The sequence below is a fragment of the Sus scrofa genome, chromosome 3, assembly GCF_000003025.6.
Source record: "Sus scrofa isolate TJ Tabasco breed Duroc chromosome 3, Sscrofa11.1, whole genome shotgun sequence".
NCBI lineage: Eukaryota > Metazoa > Chordata > Mammalia > Artiodactyla > Suidae > Sus > Sus scrofa.
Window position 1 is genome coordinate 107,986,152 of NC_010445.4, and position 16,741 is coordinate 108,002,892.

At 46.7% G+C, this 16,741-nt stretch overlaps 1 protein-coding gene across 2 annotated transcripts in view; it reads left to right on the forward strand.

Moving 5' to 3' along the window:
• Positions 909–16,741, forward strand: part of XDH (xanthine dehydrogenase) — a 64,984-nt gene continuing 49,151 nt past the window's right edge. Inside the window, exons 1-4 of one of the 2 annotated variants that reach the window (XM_021085675.1) lie at positions 909–1,086; positions 8,800–8,857; positions 12,148–12,244; positions 13,836–13,944. In XM_021085675.1, the coding sequence (XP_020941334.1) occupies positions 1,039–1,086; positions 8,800–8,857; positions 12,148–12,244; positions 13,836–13,944 (312 nt within the window). In that variant the 5' untranslated portion in view covers positions 909–1,038. 2 annotated transcript variants of the gene reach the window in all.

The window sequence follows — 16,741 nt, forward strand, 5'->3', positions numbered from 1 at the left end:
AGCTGAGTAGAAGACGACCAGAGGGGTGTGTGGGTGTGTGGGTGTTGGGAGGGGCAGTTGGGTGCTGGACTTGATAGCCCATTGGTGCCGTCTGAGTGGGTGATATACGTGTGTGTTTATACCAGGAGTTAATGGGAACTGGATTGGGGAAGGTTTTCAGCTCTGTATTAATTTGGCCTATGGTTATGGGAGGTGCACATTTTACTTGTTACAGTATTTTGAAATATTTTTTGAGTTAGGCTGACAATTCAATCAAGGGCATTTCCCTGACAGAAATGAAAGGAAAACGTCACAGATGTTTTATTATCAGGATTATTTTTTTTTGTGCTGTTGAGAATGCATTTGTAATAATAATACAAGTTTGGTTGTTTGCAAATTTACAAAGCATTTCCAAAATACAGCCCTTTTGCTCTTGGTGTCATTCATTTGCCCATTTGCAGGATGAAAATCAGTGAGTTCTGAAAGTGGTAAGTGACCTGCTGAGGTCAGAGGCCAGATTTTATATCTGATCTGTATCTTGTAACTCCATATTTCTCCAGGCTGCGGGGAAAAGAGTCCTGCATGGAAGTGCTGAGTGTGGGTCGCAGTAAACCTAAATGGTAAAATGACAAGTGTGGACGCGGAGGGTGTGAATCACCTCTATTGCTGAGACTGTGACTGTGACCATGCCCCTCCCCCCTGGGTCTTCAGCAAGTGGGGGGATGAAGCAGTTCTGTGAGGCTTGTGACTGAGACCCACGGTCCCCTGGCATCAAGGCATCCCCCTGCTGATATTGGCCCGTGGTTTCCTCTGTGCTCTTTGATGTAAGTGTCGGGGGCGTGATGTGCTGTGTATGATTGTTTGCATTTTCCTTGATTATGTAAACTGGTGGCTTTGCCAGGAACTCTCTGTGCCCCGAAGCTCTAAGCTGGGTCCCTGCCATTGGCTGACTTCATTCCATTTTATTGGGAGGCGTATTTTTCAAGTGGCAGAGCAGTGATAACTGGCAGTGACTCTTGGGCGTGAGGCACCTGCAGTTCAGGGGACCCCCCCCAACTCATGACAATGACAGCAGATGAGTTGGTTTTCTTTGTGAATGGCAAAAAGGTAAGCAGCAGCTGAGCATTCCTCTGGTTTCCCTGCTCCCTGGGAGGGATGTGTATCCTTTGGAAAAGGCTCCTTCTTGTTCTCTCTCTCTGTGTTCTCCCTTACTTGTTCGCCTTTTTCTCTCTTCCTTTGGAGCTGTGCTACATCTGGGATAATCTTGGGGAAGCGGACCTTCTTAGTGCTAGAACGCAGTCAAGATATTCATGGGGCAAAGGAGTGATGGGGAGGGAAGCAAGAAGAAACATGTCAAGGTGTCTCTGAGCTCCACTTGTGCCACCCTGCCCCTTTTGCAGTAGTAGAGACACTGGCATGAAGCTGAGAAAGGTGGGCAGGGTTCTAGGTAAGACTGGAGGTCACCCACTGCACCTCTCTTTCTGTGTTTAGGCAAATGTATCTTAAGGCTTTTGTTGCTTTCTTTACTGAGAAAAGGAGCAGGAATGTGTTTTTTTGCTAATGTGAAAGTATGAGATGTACTCAGCATTGATTCTTTAAAAATTTTTTTTATTAAAGTATAGTTGATATACATTGTTGTTTCAATTTCTGCTATATAGCAAAGTAACCCAGTCATATATGTGTTATATATATATATACGTGTGTGTGTATGAGTATATATATATATATATATATATATATATATATATATATATTCTTTTTTTCATATTATCTCCCATTATGTTCTATCACGAGAGACTGGATATATTTCCCTGTGCTGTACAGTAGAATCTTATTGCTTATCCATTCTAAATGTAATAGTTTGCATCTACTAACCCAAATTCCTGTCCATCACATAGCTTTTTTTTTTTTTTTACATATATATGTATTTTCTTTTTCTCACTTTATGCTCTACCATGTTCCATTACAAGTGACTGGATGTAGTTCCCTGTGCTATACATTAGGATCTCATGGCTTATCCACTCCAAATGCAATAGTTTGTATCTATTAACCCCAGATTCCCAGTCCATCCCATTCCCTCCCTCTCCTCCTCGCCCTCCCCCTTGGCAACCACAAATCTGTTCTCCAAGTCCATGAGTTTCTTTTCTGCAGAAACGTTCATTTGTGCCATATATTAGATTCCAGATTTAAGTGATTTCCTATGGCATTTGTCTTTATCTTTCTGACTTACTTCACTTAGTAGGAGAGTCTCTAGTTCCATCCATGTTGCTGCAGATGGGATTATGTCATTCTTTTTTATGGCTGAGTAGTATTCCATTGTGTATATATACCACTTCTTCTTAATCCATTCATCTGTTGATGGACATTTAGGTTGTTTCCATGTCTTGGCTCTTGTGAATAGCGCTCAATGAATATGTGGGTGCATGTGTCTTTTTCAAGGAAAGTTTTGTCCAGATATATGCCCAAGAGTGGGATTGCTGGGTCATATGGTAGTTCTACATTTAGTTTTATGAGTTACCTCCATACTGTTTTCCATAGTGGTTGTATCAGCTTGCATTCCCATCAACAGCGCAGGAGGGTTCCCTTTTCTCCACACCCCTTCCAGCATTTGTTATTTGTGGACTTATTAATGGCCATTCTGACTGGTGTTAAGTGTTATCTCATGGTGTTTTGATTTGCACTTCTCTAATAATCAGGGATGTTGAGCATTTCTTCATGTGCTTATTGGCCATCTGCGTATCTTCTTTGGAGAAATGTCCATTCAGGTCTTTTGCCCATTTTTCAATTGGGTTGTTGGTTTTTTTGCTGTTGAGTTGTATAAGTTGTTTATATATTTTAGACATCAAGCCCTTATCAGTTGCATCATTTGAAACAATTTTCTCCCATTCCGTAGGTTGGTCTTTTTGGTTTTTTGTTTTATGGTTTTCTTTGCTGTGCTTTGATTCTGATGTTTCATCAGCAGAAATGGAACAGCTATCTTGTGTGAGGATGTATACTGACATCTTGTGGCAAGCTACAATTTTTGTCTCATAAAGGGCATGTTTTTGCCACCCCACATTTAGTTGTGCATATAAATATTACAAATCTCTTTGATAAAAATTGTCCACTTGGATTAACTTCACTGGTACACAGGGACCTAGGGAAGGTGGGGATGGGGTGGGGCAGAGGAAGTCTTATGACCTGGGTACCAGTCCTGGTGGCACTGGAAGGGAGAGAATCTTTGCAAATGTTAAGGCCAGTGCAGGGAGGGTGGGTGCAAGTACATGACACCATCACCCTCGCCCTCTTGCCCTCCCTACACCACTGCTGAGGTGCTTGCGTCTGCTTTAGCTCCCCACTTGGGAATGAAAGGGACAGGAAAAGGGTAGCTGCAGTGGCACTTTGTGAACAGCTATGTGGACAATGTGACTGATGATTGTACCCACTCATCAAAGAGCAGGTTTATTGGTTTTGCAATATTGGCACTTATGAGTTGAGAAACTGGGTGGCTTTGGAAACAAGAACTAAAATGTGCTTCATAGGACGTCTGGTGCTTCATAGGATGTCTGGTGCATTGTCAGTGTGTGTTTGGCTGGCTAGCAGGGGAATTCCATGAGCCATTGCAACATGGATGCTTCCAGGACTGCTGGATTCAGTTTGAGTGGCATCACTGGTGACACTAGGGGAGGGGGCCAGCCATGCTCTTCCTGGTGCAGGGTTATCTCTCTGTGCCAACTTCCTCTCAGGATTGGCCTCTGGCAGCAAGCCAAGAGGTAGGGCAGAACTTCCGCACTGGTGATTCTAAGACTTTTGCAGCCCAGAATTCCAACAGAAAAAAAGAATTCCAACAGCTTTGTTACATACAGTAATCACACTGTAGAAATTTAAGAAATAGTTGTTGAATTGGCTTTCCAGACGTATTTCATACATTAGAGGCAGCTTTCTGCGGCCTTGGCTAAGCAGCTGGATTCACTGACTGCCAAGGCAAAGGCTTAGGGGTTTGGTTATTTATTAAGCCATCAACTTGTGAGGGACAGTACAAGCTTCTGCTCTTAAGGGTGGTTTGCTGGGATGCACCAAAAAAAAAAAAAAAAAAAAAAAAAAAGAATATCTCAAGGTACATCTGGCTCGGTGAAAATTGTTTCCTCATGTATTTTATTTTCACCTTAGGAGAGCAATTTAAAATTTTTAGATGGTATCATCACATCAAACCCTACTCTCTCTCTCGAAGTTTCTACTCCTGCTAGTTTGTGTGTGTGTGTGTGTGTGTGTGTTTTGTCTTTTGAAGGCCACATCCGTGGCATATGGAGTTTCCCAGGCTAGGGGTCTAATTGGAGCTACAGCTGCTGGCCTATGCCAGAGCCACAGCAACACCAGAACCGAGCCACATCTGCGACCTACACCACAGCTCACAGCAACACTGGATCCTTAACCCACTGAGCGAGGCCAGGGATCGAACCCACAGGTTCCTAGTCGAATTCGTTTCCATTGTGCCATGACGGGAACTCCCCCTGCCAGTTTCTGTGCTGAGTATCTGTGCTTTTGATTTTAGAAAATCTTGAGAGTCTGCCTCTTGAGAATCTGCTGCAAAAAGGTGAAAGCTGGGCTACAAAAACTAGACCAAGCAAGGGAATTCCCAGTCCAGTAAAGGCAGCTGTCAGTTTGTTCCCAATTCGATTCCTACAATGTTCTAGATCTTTTGTTGCCAGATATTGTGCAAGGCATTTTCAAGGAAGCTGCTGGAGCTTGGTGCCTCACTCTTAAATATGAGTTTCCCACTCTCCTTGTTCCAGACACTTGTCCAGGACTCTGTCTTCACTCACTGTGGTCCCTGAGAGGGTGTAGGATGCAAATGACCAAATACCTCAAGGGCCTTCTGCAGTGGTGATGGCCTTGGTGACTGTAGTTTCGACATCATCTGGTCTAGACTCAGAGTCAAGGAGAAAGAGCTGCCTGGGGTTTTGGTTTCATTGAGGTGACCGTCCTTTGGGAGGGCAGGATTCTTGTTTTTCCGAGCAGTCTCTCTCTAGTTAGTGGAGGTGGGGACACCTGGATGAGTCTGGGAAGATTGGGCATGTAGGGGCAGCTGAAAGGGTCCAGGAATGACTCCCACAAGAAGCAGCAGTCAGAGAGCCAACACCTCCCACCCCCCACCCGTGTCCTCAACATTTATAAGGTCCTCCTGAGTCTGAGTCTGCTGGTCATATATGTCCTGGAGGAACAAAGTCTCCAAGACCAGGCACTTACCGTTTGGGAGCTGCTGAGCTAGTTGGGGAAGTGGACTGTGATTAGGTAAAGTACCATATTCCAAAAGGTATTTCGCAGGAAAATCTCCCCATGAGATGCTCTTAGATATTCTTAGACCACTCTGTAGAGTGTTGGCACATAGTAAGTGTCCAATTAATGTGGACAGAATGAATGGATTAATATTAAAATTCTGAGGAATCCTCTACCAAAGAAATTCATTTTTCGAACTTTGTATTTTAAAATTATTTTAAATTTACAAGGAAGCTGTAAAAATACAAAGAAATCTTTTTTTTTTTTTTTTTTTTTTTTTTTTGTCTTTCTGTCTTTTCCAGGGAAGCACCCATGGCATATGGAGGTTCCCAGGCTAGGGTCCAATCAGAGCTGTAGCTGCCGGCCTACACCACAGCCACAGCCATGCGGGATCCAAGCCACATCTGCATCTTACACCACAGGTCATGGCAACACTGGATCTTCAAGCTGCTGAGCGATGCCAGGAATCGAACCCGCAACCTCATGGTTCCTAGTCATATCCGTTAACCACCGAGCCACGCTGGGAACTCCTTTTTTTTTTTTTTTTCAAAGAAATCTCACTCACGTTCAATACCTGTGACTATTTTGCCACATTTGCTTTAACATCTTCTCTTTATGTATACATGCATATGCTAGATACATGTGTATGGATCTGTACCTATACAGAGATATATTAGCATAGAAATAATTTTATATATTTTATACAAGTCATTCATTGGAATAAATACGTAAAGTATATAACTTTATTTCTGAACCACTGAGGGTAAATTTCAGCTATCAGGCTTCTTTTATCCCCTAATCTAAGAATAGTATATTCTTACAGAACCCATAATCTATTTATAAAAATCAGGAAACCTGGTATTAATATGTCACTCTTATCTAACCTACAGACTTTATGCCACAGTGGTTTAATTTTCCCAATAATGTCATTTATGACTTTCTCCCTCCCATCCCAGGACCCAGGATCATGCCTTGTAGTTAGTTGCTATCTCTCTTTAATCTCCTTTAATCTGGAACAACTCCTTAGCTTTTCTTTATCTTTTGTGACATTGATGTTTATGAAGAGAACAACCATAATATTTTAGAATGTCCCTCATTTTGCATTTGGGTCATGCTTCCTTATAATCAGATGCAGAGTCTGCATTTTGGGCAGGATGCCAGAGAGGTGACATATCTTTCTCGAAGATTATATCGGGAAGCATGTTACCACTTTTCCCCATTATTTGTGATATAAACTTTGATCCCTCAGTTAAGGTGACGTCTGTCAATTTTCTCCACTGTAAAATTACTCTTTTCCCCTTTGCTATTAATGGATAATCTGTGAGAAGACCCTTTGGGGTGATGTAAACACCTTGATTCTCAATAAGAATCCATTGATGATTGCAGCATCCATTGATGATTCTTGACTTGAATGATTATAAAATGGCCAACTATATTTATTAGTGTTCCCTGTCAGTGAGAACTTTCCTTTCTCTCCTGATTTTTTTTAAAAATTAATGGTCAGTTTGGACTTAGGAGTTTTAATCTGTTTATAGAATTTGGGTTATAATCTGTTACAGCTGTTATTTGTTTTGATGCTTGAGTTTTACTAGAACAGTCTGCTCAACCCAGCAGTACCTCAGCTCACTTTCCCACAGTGTTTTTCCTTTGGGACACCCATTTCCTGTGGTCCCCTGGTTCTGTGGAGTTTTCTGGAGCAAATACTGTAGCCATGCCATGCCATGAGAGTGGCATGGTCATTCTTGGCAGGAATTCAAGGAAGGTTGGACCACTTGTGGCCGGGGTAATATGGAAAGCCTACTAGAGAAGTATTTGGGGTCTTCCAATAAGTTAAGGAGCCGGTGGAAGTGGAATGGAGTGGCCAAAGGCATAGAAGTCAGAAGGTATAAGCTGTATTTTCATTGCAGTACAAAGACCAGCTTGGCAGGGAAGTAGGAGGGAAAGAGGCTGAAAAGGATTGGGGACACATTGAAAAGGGCCTTGAAAGATAGCCTAAGGGACGTGGATGCTACCTTGAATATGGGGGGGGGGATGTCAGTGAAGGCACTGAGTAGGAAACTGCTGGGATAAAGGGAGAGCAGCGGGACAGGAGGAAGGAAGATCTTGAGGGGAGGGTGATAAGCTGAGAAAGGTAATAGGATCTTTACTTTGTGCATTTATACTTTCTTCTCTAAGAGAAAAGAAATGACTCCTTGTGTGAAACTTGTAACCAAGACTTTGAACAAGCCAGACATGTGGGGTGTAATCATAAAAGAGCATTAAATCGACCTTCCACTTTTCTGTAAACTTTATTTAAGCAGTAAGTTCTGGCAGTTTCATAACCTTTTGGATTAGTCAACAAAAAAATCCTATTGGCAATTATCAGTTGCCAAACACAGCCTCAGTTGTGTTTGGGCCTCTTAAGCAAGCTCTGCTTAATAAGTGCCAGTGTAAGTTGGTTGCCCACCGCTGGGAGCCTTCATTGCAAGTCTCATGACATGGGGGATACGTTTTTCTCGGAGCCTCCAGTTTTGGGAGGGCCACTGGACACAGACACTGATGGAGGCCCCATCACCTCCCGTAATCAGTCTTTCAGGAATCATTTAATCCCTCCCAAGTGAGCTGTCTCTCTCATGTGTGACCTGCGCCAGGCCCATGGCCAACACGTTCCCATCCTTTGCTTTTCCAAACTCCAGGAGTGTGCACCAGCCCTTACACTACAATTCTTCCTCAGCCTGACAGGTCAGCCTCTCTCTAGCTTTTAGGTAAGCCAGGCCACCACATGCACTGCCGCATTGTTGGCTTTACACAGAGGGCTGCAGAAGGCCCTGGTGAAGTTTGAGGTGTGAGGTGTGAGGCAGGTGCCTTAGCGGGACTCATAGGATAGGTGTCTCTAAAGAGAGTCTTACCACATGTTCTCTCCCGTTAATCGTCTCTCACCCAAACCCTTTTAGCTTTGATGATGCATGAGGGGAAGGGAAGCAGGTTTGCATAGATTTCCTTTGATGATTTCCATCAGGAACTGGCACTCAGCAGACAACCTTTCTGTTTTACTGACCATTCTGTTCGTGGACCTTTGGTTTGAGATTTTGCCTCCATTTCTACCCATTTCTGTGTTTGGATTGTTGACTGTGGTGCCTACAGTACAGTACTTCAACAGGCCAACAGATGGGCCATCCACTGCCTGAGAGCGTATGCTCCAGGTGGAAAGCCAGAAGTCTGCACGCTGCCGCTCTCGGCTGTCCCTGTGATGCTGGGAAGTCATGTGATCCAGCAGCTGGAAGTGAGATGCCGTGTTTGGTTTGAAGGGGACTTTGCCTTGGTCAGCCCAGCATGGCAGGTGCAACACCTCAGTGCTCTGTGGTGGGTCCCAAGCTGAGCACTGATGCAGAATTTTAGACTTGCTGAGTGTCAGTACCTCAGTTTGGCTTGCAGCTCTTGGGTCCATCTTATTGGAATTGTCAAGAAAAACAGCTTACTTTTCACGATATGTGTGGCACATCTTCATTAACTCTACAAGTTCTTGGGTGAGGCAATGGCTAAGTATACCTATGAGATAGCTTTCTTTTGTTTTTGTCTTTATAGGTGGTGGAGAAAAATGCAGATCCAGAAACAACCCTTTTGGCCTACCTGAGAAGAAAGTGTATCCTGACTTCAGCGCGGGGCTGAGGGAGGGGGGATGGGGGGACTCATTCTTTGTGCCTCATGCCATTTGCTAATGACTGGTCTGGAGGCTGTGAAGTGCAGAGGAAAGAGCACTGAATGGGGCTCTGGGCACCTGCTTTTTACTTGTAACCCTGTCACTTGGCAGCCGTGTGATGCTGGGAAGTCATTTGAGCTCTGCGGGTCTGAAATTCTCAGCTATCAAGGAGGAATATTATTCTTGGGAGTTCCCTGGTGGCCTAGCAGTTAAGGACTCGGTGTTGTCACGGCTGTGGCTCAGGTGACTGCTGTGGCTTGGGTTTGATCCCTGCCCAGGAACTTCTTCATGCTGTGAGTGTGGCCAAAAAACCCACGACCACCAAGAAGAGTATTTTTTTTTTTTTTTTGTATTTTTGCCATTTCTTGGGCCGCTCCCACAGCATATGGAGGTTCCCAGGCTAGGGGTTGAATCGGAGCTGTAGCCACCGGCCTATGCCAGAGCCACAGCAACGCAAGATCCGAGCCGCATCTGCAACCTACACCAGAGCTCACGGCAACGCTGGATCCTTAACCCACTGAGCAAAGGCAGGGATCGAACCCGCAACCTCATGGTTCCTAGTCGGATTCGTTAACCATTGTGCCACGACAGGAACTCCAGAATATTGTTCTTGATGTTCTTCAAGTTTCTTGCATTTAAGACTTTGGTAACACCAAGGTTTAGCCTAGGCCTGTAAAACACACAGCTCCAAAAGGCCCTCATTAGCTGGCAAGCTTGGTGGTCATTCCCCTCCCCCTGCCAGGGGGACCAAGGCCCTTTGTTAATGGACCCTGCTCCTCCTGGCAGGCGGACCTTTATTAATGCAAGAATGGGCTTCTCAGGGAGTGTTTCTAGCTCTGCAAAGGTGGAGGGAAAGCAGGGGAAGGGCTATTTGTTGGGAAAGGGATGCCTGAGGTGGGAGCTCTGTAGCAGCACCACCCACTGTGGGAATGGCTGGCACTGGGAAGCACGGGGCGGGGACTCCTGAAGGAGGCTGGGGGTGCTGTTCTGCTCCCGGCCTGGGGAGGGCTCCTGTTAAGATCCTCCATCCCCTTTGTTCTTTCATCATAGGCAAGTGTTCTGAGACCCTGGAACAAACACAACAGCAAAGATAAACTAGGAGCTAACACTGAATGGGCACTGACCATGTACTGGTGGAGTTCAAGGTGATTTGTGAAGGTTATCTCACTGCTCCCTTCGACAGAGGAGGAAACAAGGCTGGGAATGTTAAGGGACCCAGCTCTCCCTTGTGTATTCTGGGCAAATGCTGGCAGACCTGGACTGAAGCCCAGAGCCATGGTCTAAACTTTCCCCACACACTGGAAACTCTCTAGGGACTGTTGTGGAACGATGCTCATCCTGACCTCTGTCAACAAACTGCTGTGGCTCCCAGAGGTGGGGATGTCTGGTGGCTCCTGCCAGTGCTGTAGTTTGGAATGACAGGGGATCATTTCAACACCCAGAGAAGTGCGCCAGGAACCCATGGACTTCCCATTGTTCTTTCACCCCCGCCAGATAGTGGTTGGCTCTGGTGTACTTTGTCCTGGATTTTTGACCTGGAGAGGGCAGTACAAGGACCTGGTGGATTTTTTTTTTTTTTTTTTTTTTTTTTTTGGTAAAAGCAGAACTATGAGGTGGGATCAGGAGACTGCGTGGAACTCTGTTTCCAGCCCATCTCCCTGGGCAGTCTGGGAAGAGAGGCTCCTTCTTAGAGATTTTTGATATCAGGTTTAGTTTTCTAATAAAAGTTTTAGAGGTCCAACAACCGCAGAAGTTCCTGACCATAGCAGTTGGCTGGTTTAAAGGTCAAATCTCAAATGAAATCCAGACTCAAAAGTTGGCATGTAAATCTGATGTCCACATGGCTTGTTGCTGCTTGTGCTGAGAGTTCATTTGTGGGAGTTCTGGGCAAGAGAGAAGACCCAAACCTTGATTTCTGCCCTGGCTTCCAGAAAGATCCCCAGGCTAGCAGAGACCTCTAGACTCTGCTGGACTGCTTCTGTTCGTCCTCATGTGCCCTTGGAGTGATCTGAACTGCTGATCTCATGCCCAGACTAGTGGAAAAAAAATAACTTACAATCTAGAATGCCTTCCTCAGCTGTGTGTTAAAAGAAGCAGCAGCATGGTGACGGAAGAGGCCCCAAAGCTGGAGTCAGATGACTGTGTTTGGGCCCCAACACTCAAGGTTACCTTGCAGGGCTCATGTTACATCTTGGGTCTCAGTTTCTTTCTTTCTTCCTTCCTTTCTTTATTCTTTTCTTCCTTCCTCCTTCTCTTCCTCCCTCTCTCTCTCCTTTCCTCCCTCCCTCCCTCCCCCCCTTCCTTTTCCTTCTTCTTTCTTTCTTTCTGTGGAGAAATACTAGTTCCTGCCCCACCTGCTAACCACATTATTGCGGAGATCAAATAGATCCATGGGTATAATGCTTTCCAAGTAGAAGAGGCTTTGGTGTTGTTAGTTACTCATTTGATGTTGGAAATGAGGGGAAGTGACCAGGAGATAATAGCCTCAGCTCCTTCCGTCTTCAGCAGGAGGCTGGATGGCTTAAAGGCCTTGGGCCTGAGGGAGAAACACCAGCAGAGCCTGGGAAGGAGGGCTCTGTGATTGCTGTCCTCCAGAAAATGCAAAGCATCGGAGTTTCTTTTCCCAGGTTTATGTAAGAGATGGCTCAAATATTGATTCTTGACATCAAAAATATCTTCTTTTTAATATCCATTTATGCATCCTATGGGCTGGATATCCAAAAGCCTCTAGTCTAGCCCTGATTTTGGTACCTGGATCTCATCAGCCCAAAAAGTTTTGGGGGGACAAGGCAGACTCAGCAAGTCCCAGAACAGATCAGCATCTTGTTCTGCAGTGAGTGGCTTCATTGCCTGTGAGGGCCACCCCGCAAGCCCAGTTCCCCTGCCCAGCATGACCACAGGGTTAGAGGGCCTGTCAGACTACACTTAGAAGAGCTGATTCCCAGATCTCCAGGACTAGAGAGCAGTGGAACCCCAGTGCTGGGGATGAGACTGGGGTGCTGGTGCCTTTCCTGTGCTGGATGGTGGAGCTGGTCCCCTGCCCTGCCTCCTTGGGGTGCAGGGGGGGCCTCTCAATGGAAGGCCGCGTGAGCCTTCTGCCTTCCCAGGTGAGGGCCTGAGTCTGTGTAAGGAGGGATGGCTCTACACTCCCAGCTCAGCCCGGGTACCTGCCAGCAGTCCAGCAAAGACTGTTTTTTTTCTGAGTTCATGTCCCTTAACCCTTGACCATCCAGTGGGGCTGCGAGGGACCAAGCTGGGCTGTGGAGAAGGGGGCTGCGGAGCATGCACGGTGATGTTTTCCAAGTATGATCGTCTCCAGGACAAGATCGTGTATCCTTTGCCTGCTGGCTGGTCACCCTTGTGGGAACTTTATGCAGAGCAAGTGCATGTGTTCGTGTGTGTGTGCCTCTGTGTGTATGCGCGTGTGCGCACACACATGTGGCTTTGATCGTGGTCAGGGACATTATGGCATGATATCTTAGTATCTTACTGGCTTATGAATATGGACAAGATTCTGAGCTGCTGATAAAATGGCCTTTCTAAAATTCAGACTCATTTCACATCCCATGAAATCCTTCAAGAGGCCTCCATTGCCCCCAAATTAAAGTCCAGTCTTTTAGCTCAACATGTGAGGCCCTTCACTTGGCCCCACTTTTCCTCTCCAGTTTTCTTTTTCTTTATGGGCCCAGCACTCCGTTCATGTAGAAACAGTTGTGAACAGCCAGGGCTTCAGGCCCACTCTTTTCTTGGTCTTTACATAAGCTGTTTCCCATCTTGAATGTCCTTTCATCCAGGGCTTCTCTACCTGGCTAGCTCTTCCTAGCTCTTTAGGACTGGAAAAAAGTCACCTCCTTCAGGAAGCCCTTCTTGCCTTCCTGGGATTGGGTTAGGCGACCCTTATCTGTGCTGGTCCCACAGTCCCTTGTGTACAGCCCTCCTGAAGCACTTCCTGTAAGATGTTTAAATTACATCTTCACACTGGCTTCTGTTTTCCTGAGTTAAAGGCACGCTATTAAAGGGCAGATACTCTATTGTATTCACCTTGATTTCCTCAGCCCTTGGCAAGGTGCCTGGCATATGGCTGCCATTTAGAAACCATTATCGGCGTTCCTGTTGTGACTCAGGGGTTAACGAATCCAACTAGGAACCCATGAGGTTGCAGGTTGAGTCCCTGGCCTCACTCAGTGGGTTAAGGATCTGGTGTTGCTGTGAGCTGTGGTGTAAGTCGCAGATGCAGCTCGGATTCTGCGTTGCTGTGGCTCTGGCATAGGCTGGTTGGCTACAGCTTCAACTGGCCTCCTAGCCTGGGAATCTCCATATGCCGCAAGAGCAGCCCTAGAAAAAAAAAGGCAAAAAGACAGAAAGGAAAAAAAAAAAAAAGAAACCGTTATTGGCTGTGTGTGTGAGTGAGTGATGAATAAAGGGGGGTGGATGTGGGGAAGCTCTAAGGGTAGATGTCCCAGGTTTCCTGGGGAGTTTCCTGTCCCCCTTCCCACAGAGGAGTGGGAGAAATGGAGGTGGGTAAAAGCAGGGAAGCAAAAGTGACAGGAGATTCTGAAATTGAAGAGGCTAAGGAGGGGCCCTGTGGAGAGAAGAGCATGAGTTGGAACTGGAGCCTTTCGGAAGTTCCTTCTTGACTCAACCTCCAGGGTCGGGTTAAGTAAGAGGAAGCTAGGGTGACCCTGGCTCCCATGCTTCAGCTCAGAGGCCTAGGGTGCCCTGATGTCTGACCCCATGGGTGCTGGAGGGGCTCCGGCTCAGAGTCTTGGGTGTAAAGGTGAGGAAACCTTTAGAAAGGACAAGACCATGATGTAGAATGAAGAGAAGGGATGCAAGACATCACAGATCCCCCAGACCCTCCCCTCAGGTCTGCTCTGATGACCTGAGGAATCAATGGAATGACCTTAATCGGGGGTTCCAGCCACTTTTCTGCCAATGCCTGCCTAGCCCCCATCTGCTCCTTGCACCATGTTGCTGTGACGACTGTGGAAGGCATAGGAAGTACCAAGACGAGGCTGCATCCGGTGCAGGTAACCAGGGGCTCTTACCAAGGCTGCAGACTGGCTCTGCCTTGTTGGGCTGAGTGTCACTGCTGGGCAGAGAAGGCACCCTGGACCGGCCACCTCCTGTTCTCCTTGTTGGTGGTGAGGTGTGCGGTGGGGGGGTGGCTGTGAGGCAGAAAGAGGAGGACTTGAGCTTGCAGCTCCCTCCTCCAGGAGGGCACCAAGAGAACCAAGGTGGTACCAAGAGAACCAAGAATCCACTTGGTTCTGGTGGCTGGGAAGGGCAGCTGTGCAGAACTGGATGGAGGAGGGCAGGGGCCTGTCCTCACCTTGTGCCCAAGTGTGCTTAGGAACCCCCTGCCTTCTCAGATTGAAGATTCCAAATGCTCTCTGCCCCTTGATAGAAGGCCCACCTAGTCCCACTCTCACCTCCTGCCCACAGACCATACAAAGTGGGCTCATTAAAATGGAGGTGAGCAAGGGCTGAGTCAGAGAACTGAGACACACAGGTGTGTCACCAAGGCTTTCTTCCCTATGGCATCAGACACTTAGGGATGGATTGACATCGGGATTGCTTCTGGGAGGAGCAGGCGGTCGTCTGCGGGGTTGTGGAGAGAGGAAAGATGCTCCTAGCCCGGGCAGCATGGAGCCCACCTGGGAGCAGAGCTCTGTGGGCGGGAAAGGTGCTGTTCCCAGTGCTTCTGATTTAGGGAGGTCTTTCGGACACTGCAGTCACAGGAGGTGGCCAGCCACACCCTCTTCTTAATCTTCCCTTGGCCTTTGGAGGAGACCTGTGGCTTAGATCCTGCTGTCCTCCCTCAGGCCCCTTACGTGAATCTTGGAGCCAGGCCACCAGTAGAGCAAGCTAATTATACTCTTTGCAGGGTGTGGCTTGGACCAGTCCTGTGGGCTCCGAGTGGGTGGGGTGATCCTACCTCACCCCTGTGGCTTTGCTTCCCAGGTAGGAAAAGGGCAGATCGCTAAAGTTGTCCAACCTGCAGCTGGTGTGAGAGGGTTCATAAGGCCTTGTCATTTTCTTTGAAACAAATAGATGAAAGCAAGAATGAACCATTTAAACACAGGGATCCTGCTCTACAGTCAGGCGAAAGCCCTCTCTTTCCAATGGTACTGATCCTTATTCCCAAGGCACTTATTCTGGCTCCAGATAAGCTGTAGATTCCACATCCCCTTTATCCATTTGCATTTTTCTCCTGGCTTCTCCTGCCTTGCTCATTTGCCTCCTATCTCCTTGCTCTGTCTGTGTGCAGCTCTTCCTCTGCTCAGTCCCTAATCATGGCCACAGCACCCCAGGCTCTGGCCTGGGCCCCGTCCCTTCCCCTATCCTCACACGCTCCCTAGATGACTTCAGTGCCATCTACTACATGTGAATGCACTCATACAGGTATAGCTTCAGCTCTGACCTCCCCTCCAAGGTCAGACTCCTACTTCCAGCAGCCTACCTGGCATCACCAGATACAGGTCTATTCTCAAACTTAACAAAACCCTATTTTCCCCTAACTTCTTTCTTCCTCACTCTTCCTCCATCTGAGTCAGTAGTAAAAACAGCCAGCAAATTGCTCAAGGCAAAAATCTAGGAGTCACCCAGGATTCTTTTCTCATACCCTACATGAAATCCATCCAGAAGTAATAGCTACGCTCCCTCCAAAATCTACAATGAAATCTTCATTTTTTTTTCAGTTTCCCCTGTCACTCCTTGGTCCAAGCCACCATCTCCTCTTGCCTGGGCCACTTCAGTGTCCTGGTCCCCTATTTCTTCTCTTGCCCCCACAACCATTCCCCACCCAACAGCTCGAGTGGTTTTTTTTTTTTTTTTTTTTTTTTTTTTGGCTGCACCTCAGCATACACAAATTCCTGTCCAAAGATGGAACCCGCACCACAACAGTGACAATGCCAGATCTTTAACTTGCTGTGCCACCAGGGAACTCCCTACCTAGAGTGAGTCTTTAAAAACATCAAGTAGATCATATGACGTCCTGCTGAAATTCCCCTAAAAGCTTCCTATTATCACACCCAGAATAAGAATCCAGGTCTCTACTTTGGCTTATGAATAACTGCATGGTCTGGCTGCTTCCCAGCCCCTCATCAACTTCCCTTAGCTCGGGGAGTTCTGCCCACCCTGGCCTTTCAGCAGCTCTAGCACACCAGGCTTTTGCACCGTCTGTCCTTAGAGCCTTTGTGCTTGCTGTTCCCTCTCCCTGAGATACACTCTTCCCCATTCCATCATGTTATTAAATTCAACTTAAAGGTCACTTTTTCAGAGTGGCTTTTCTGACCTTGTCACTCTGGGCCATGTCATCTTGTACTAATTCTCTGCATAGCACGGACCTCTGCTTGGAATGTTTCTTCTTTGTTTGTCAGTATTTCCCCGACTAGGACGTAAGCTTCATGAACCCAAGGACCTCATCATCCCCCTTCGTCATCTCTGACCTGGTTCCTTGTCCACGCCTGATGCATAACAGGTTCTCAGTAAATATTTCTCAAATGAACGACTGCCCGTGCCAGGCGCTGGGGATACAGCATTCTAGCAATAGTACTTGATAGAAGTACCGGAGAAATTCCCAAGAGATTAAAAAATAATGTGGATGAGAAGAATCTCCTTGTAATAAAAACCTTGCAGGTTTGAATGAAAATTGGTGACATCCAATGCATATAGCACATTCTATATGACACATTTCCCAATTCAGAACTCCCCGCTGGACTTCAGAGATTGCCTGCACTGGAGAATACAGTGGCATTCTAATTCAGAGTAAAATGCATTCATTTGTCTGGTTGGTTTCGGATTGCGGGTAGTGTAGTTAAAAAA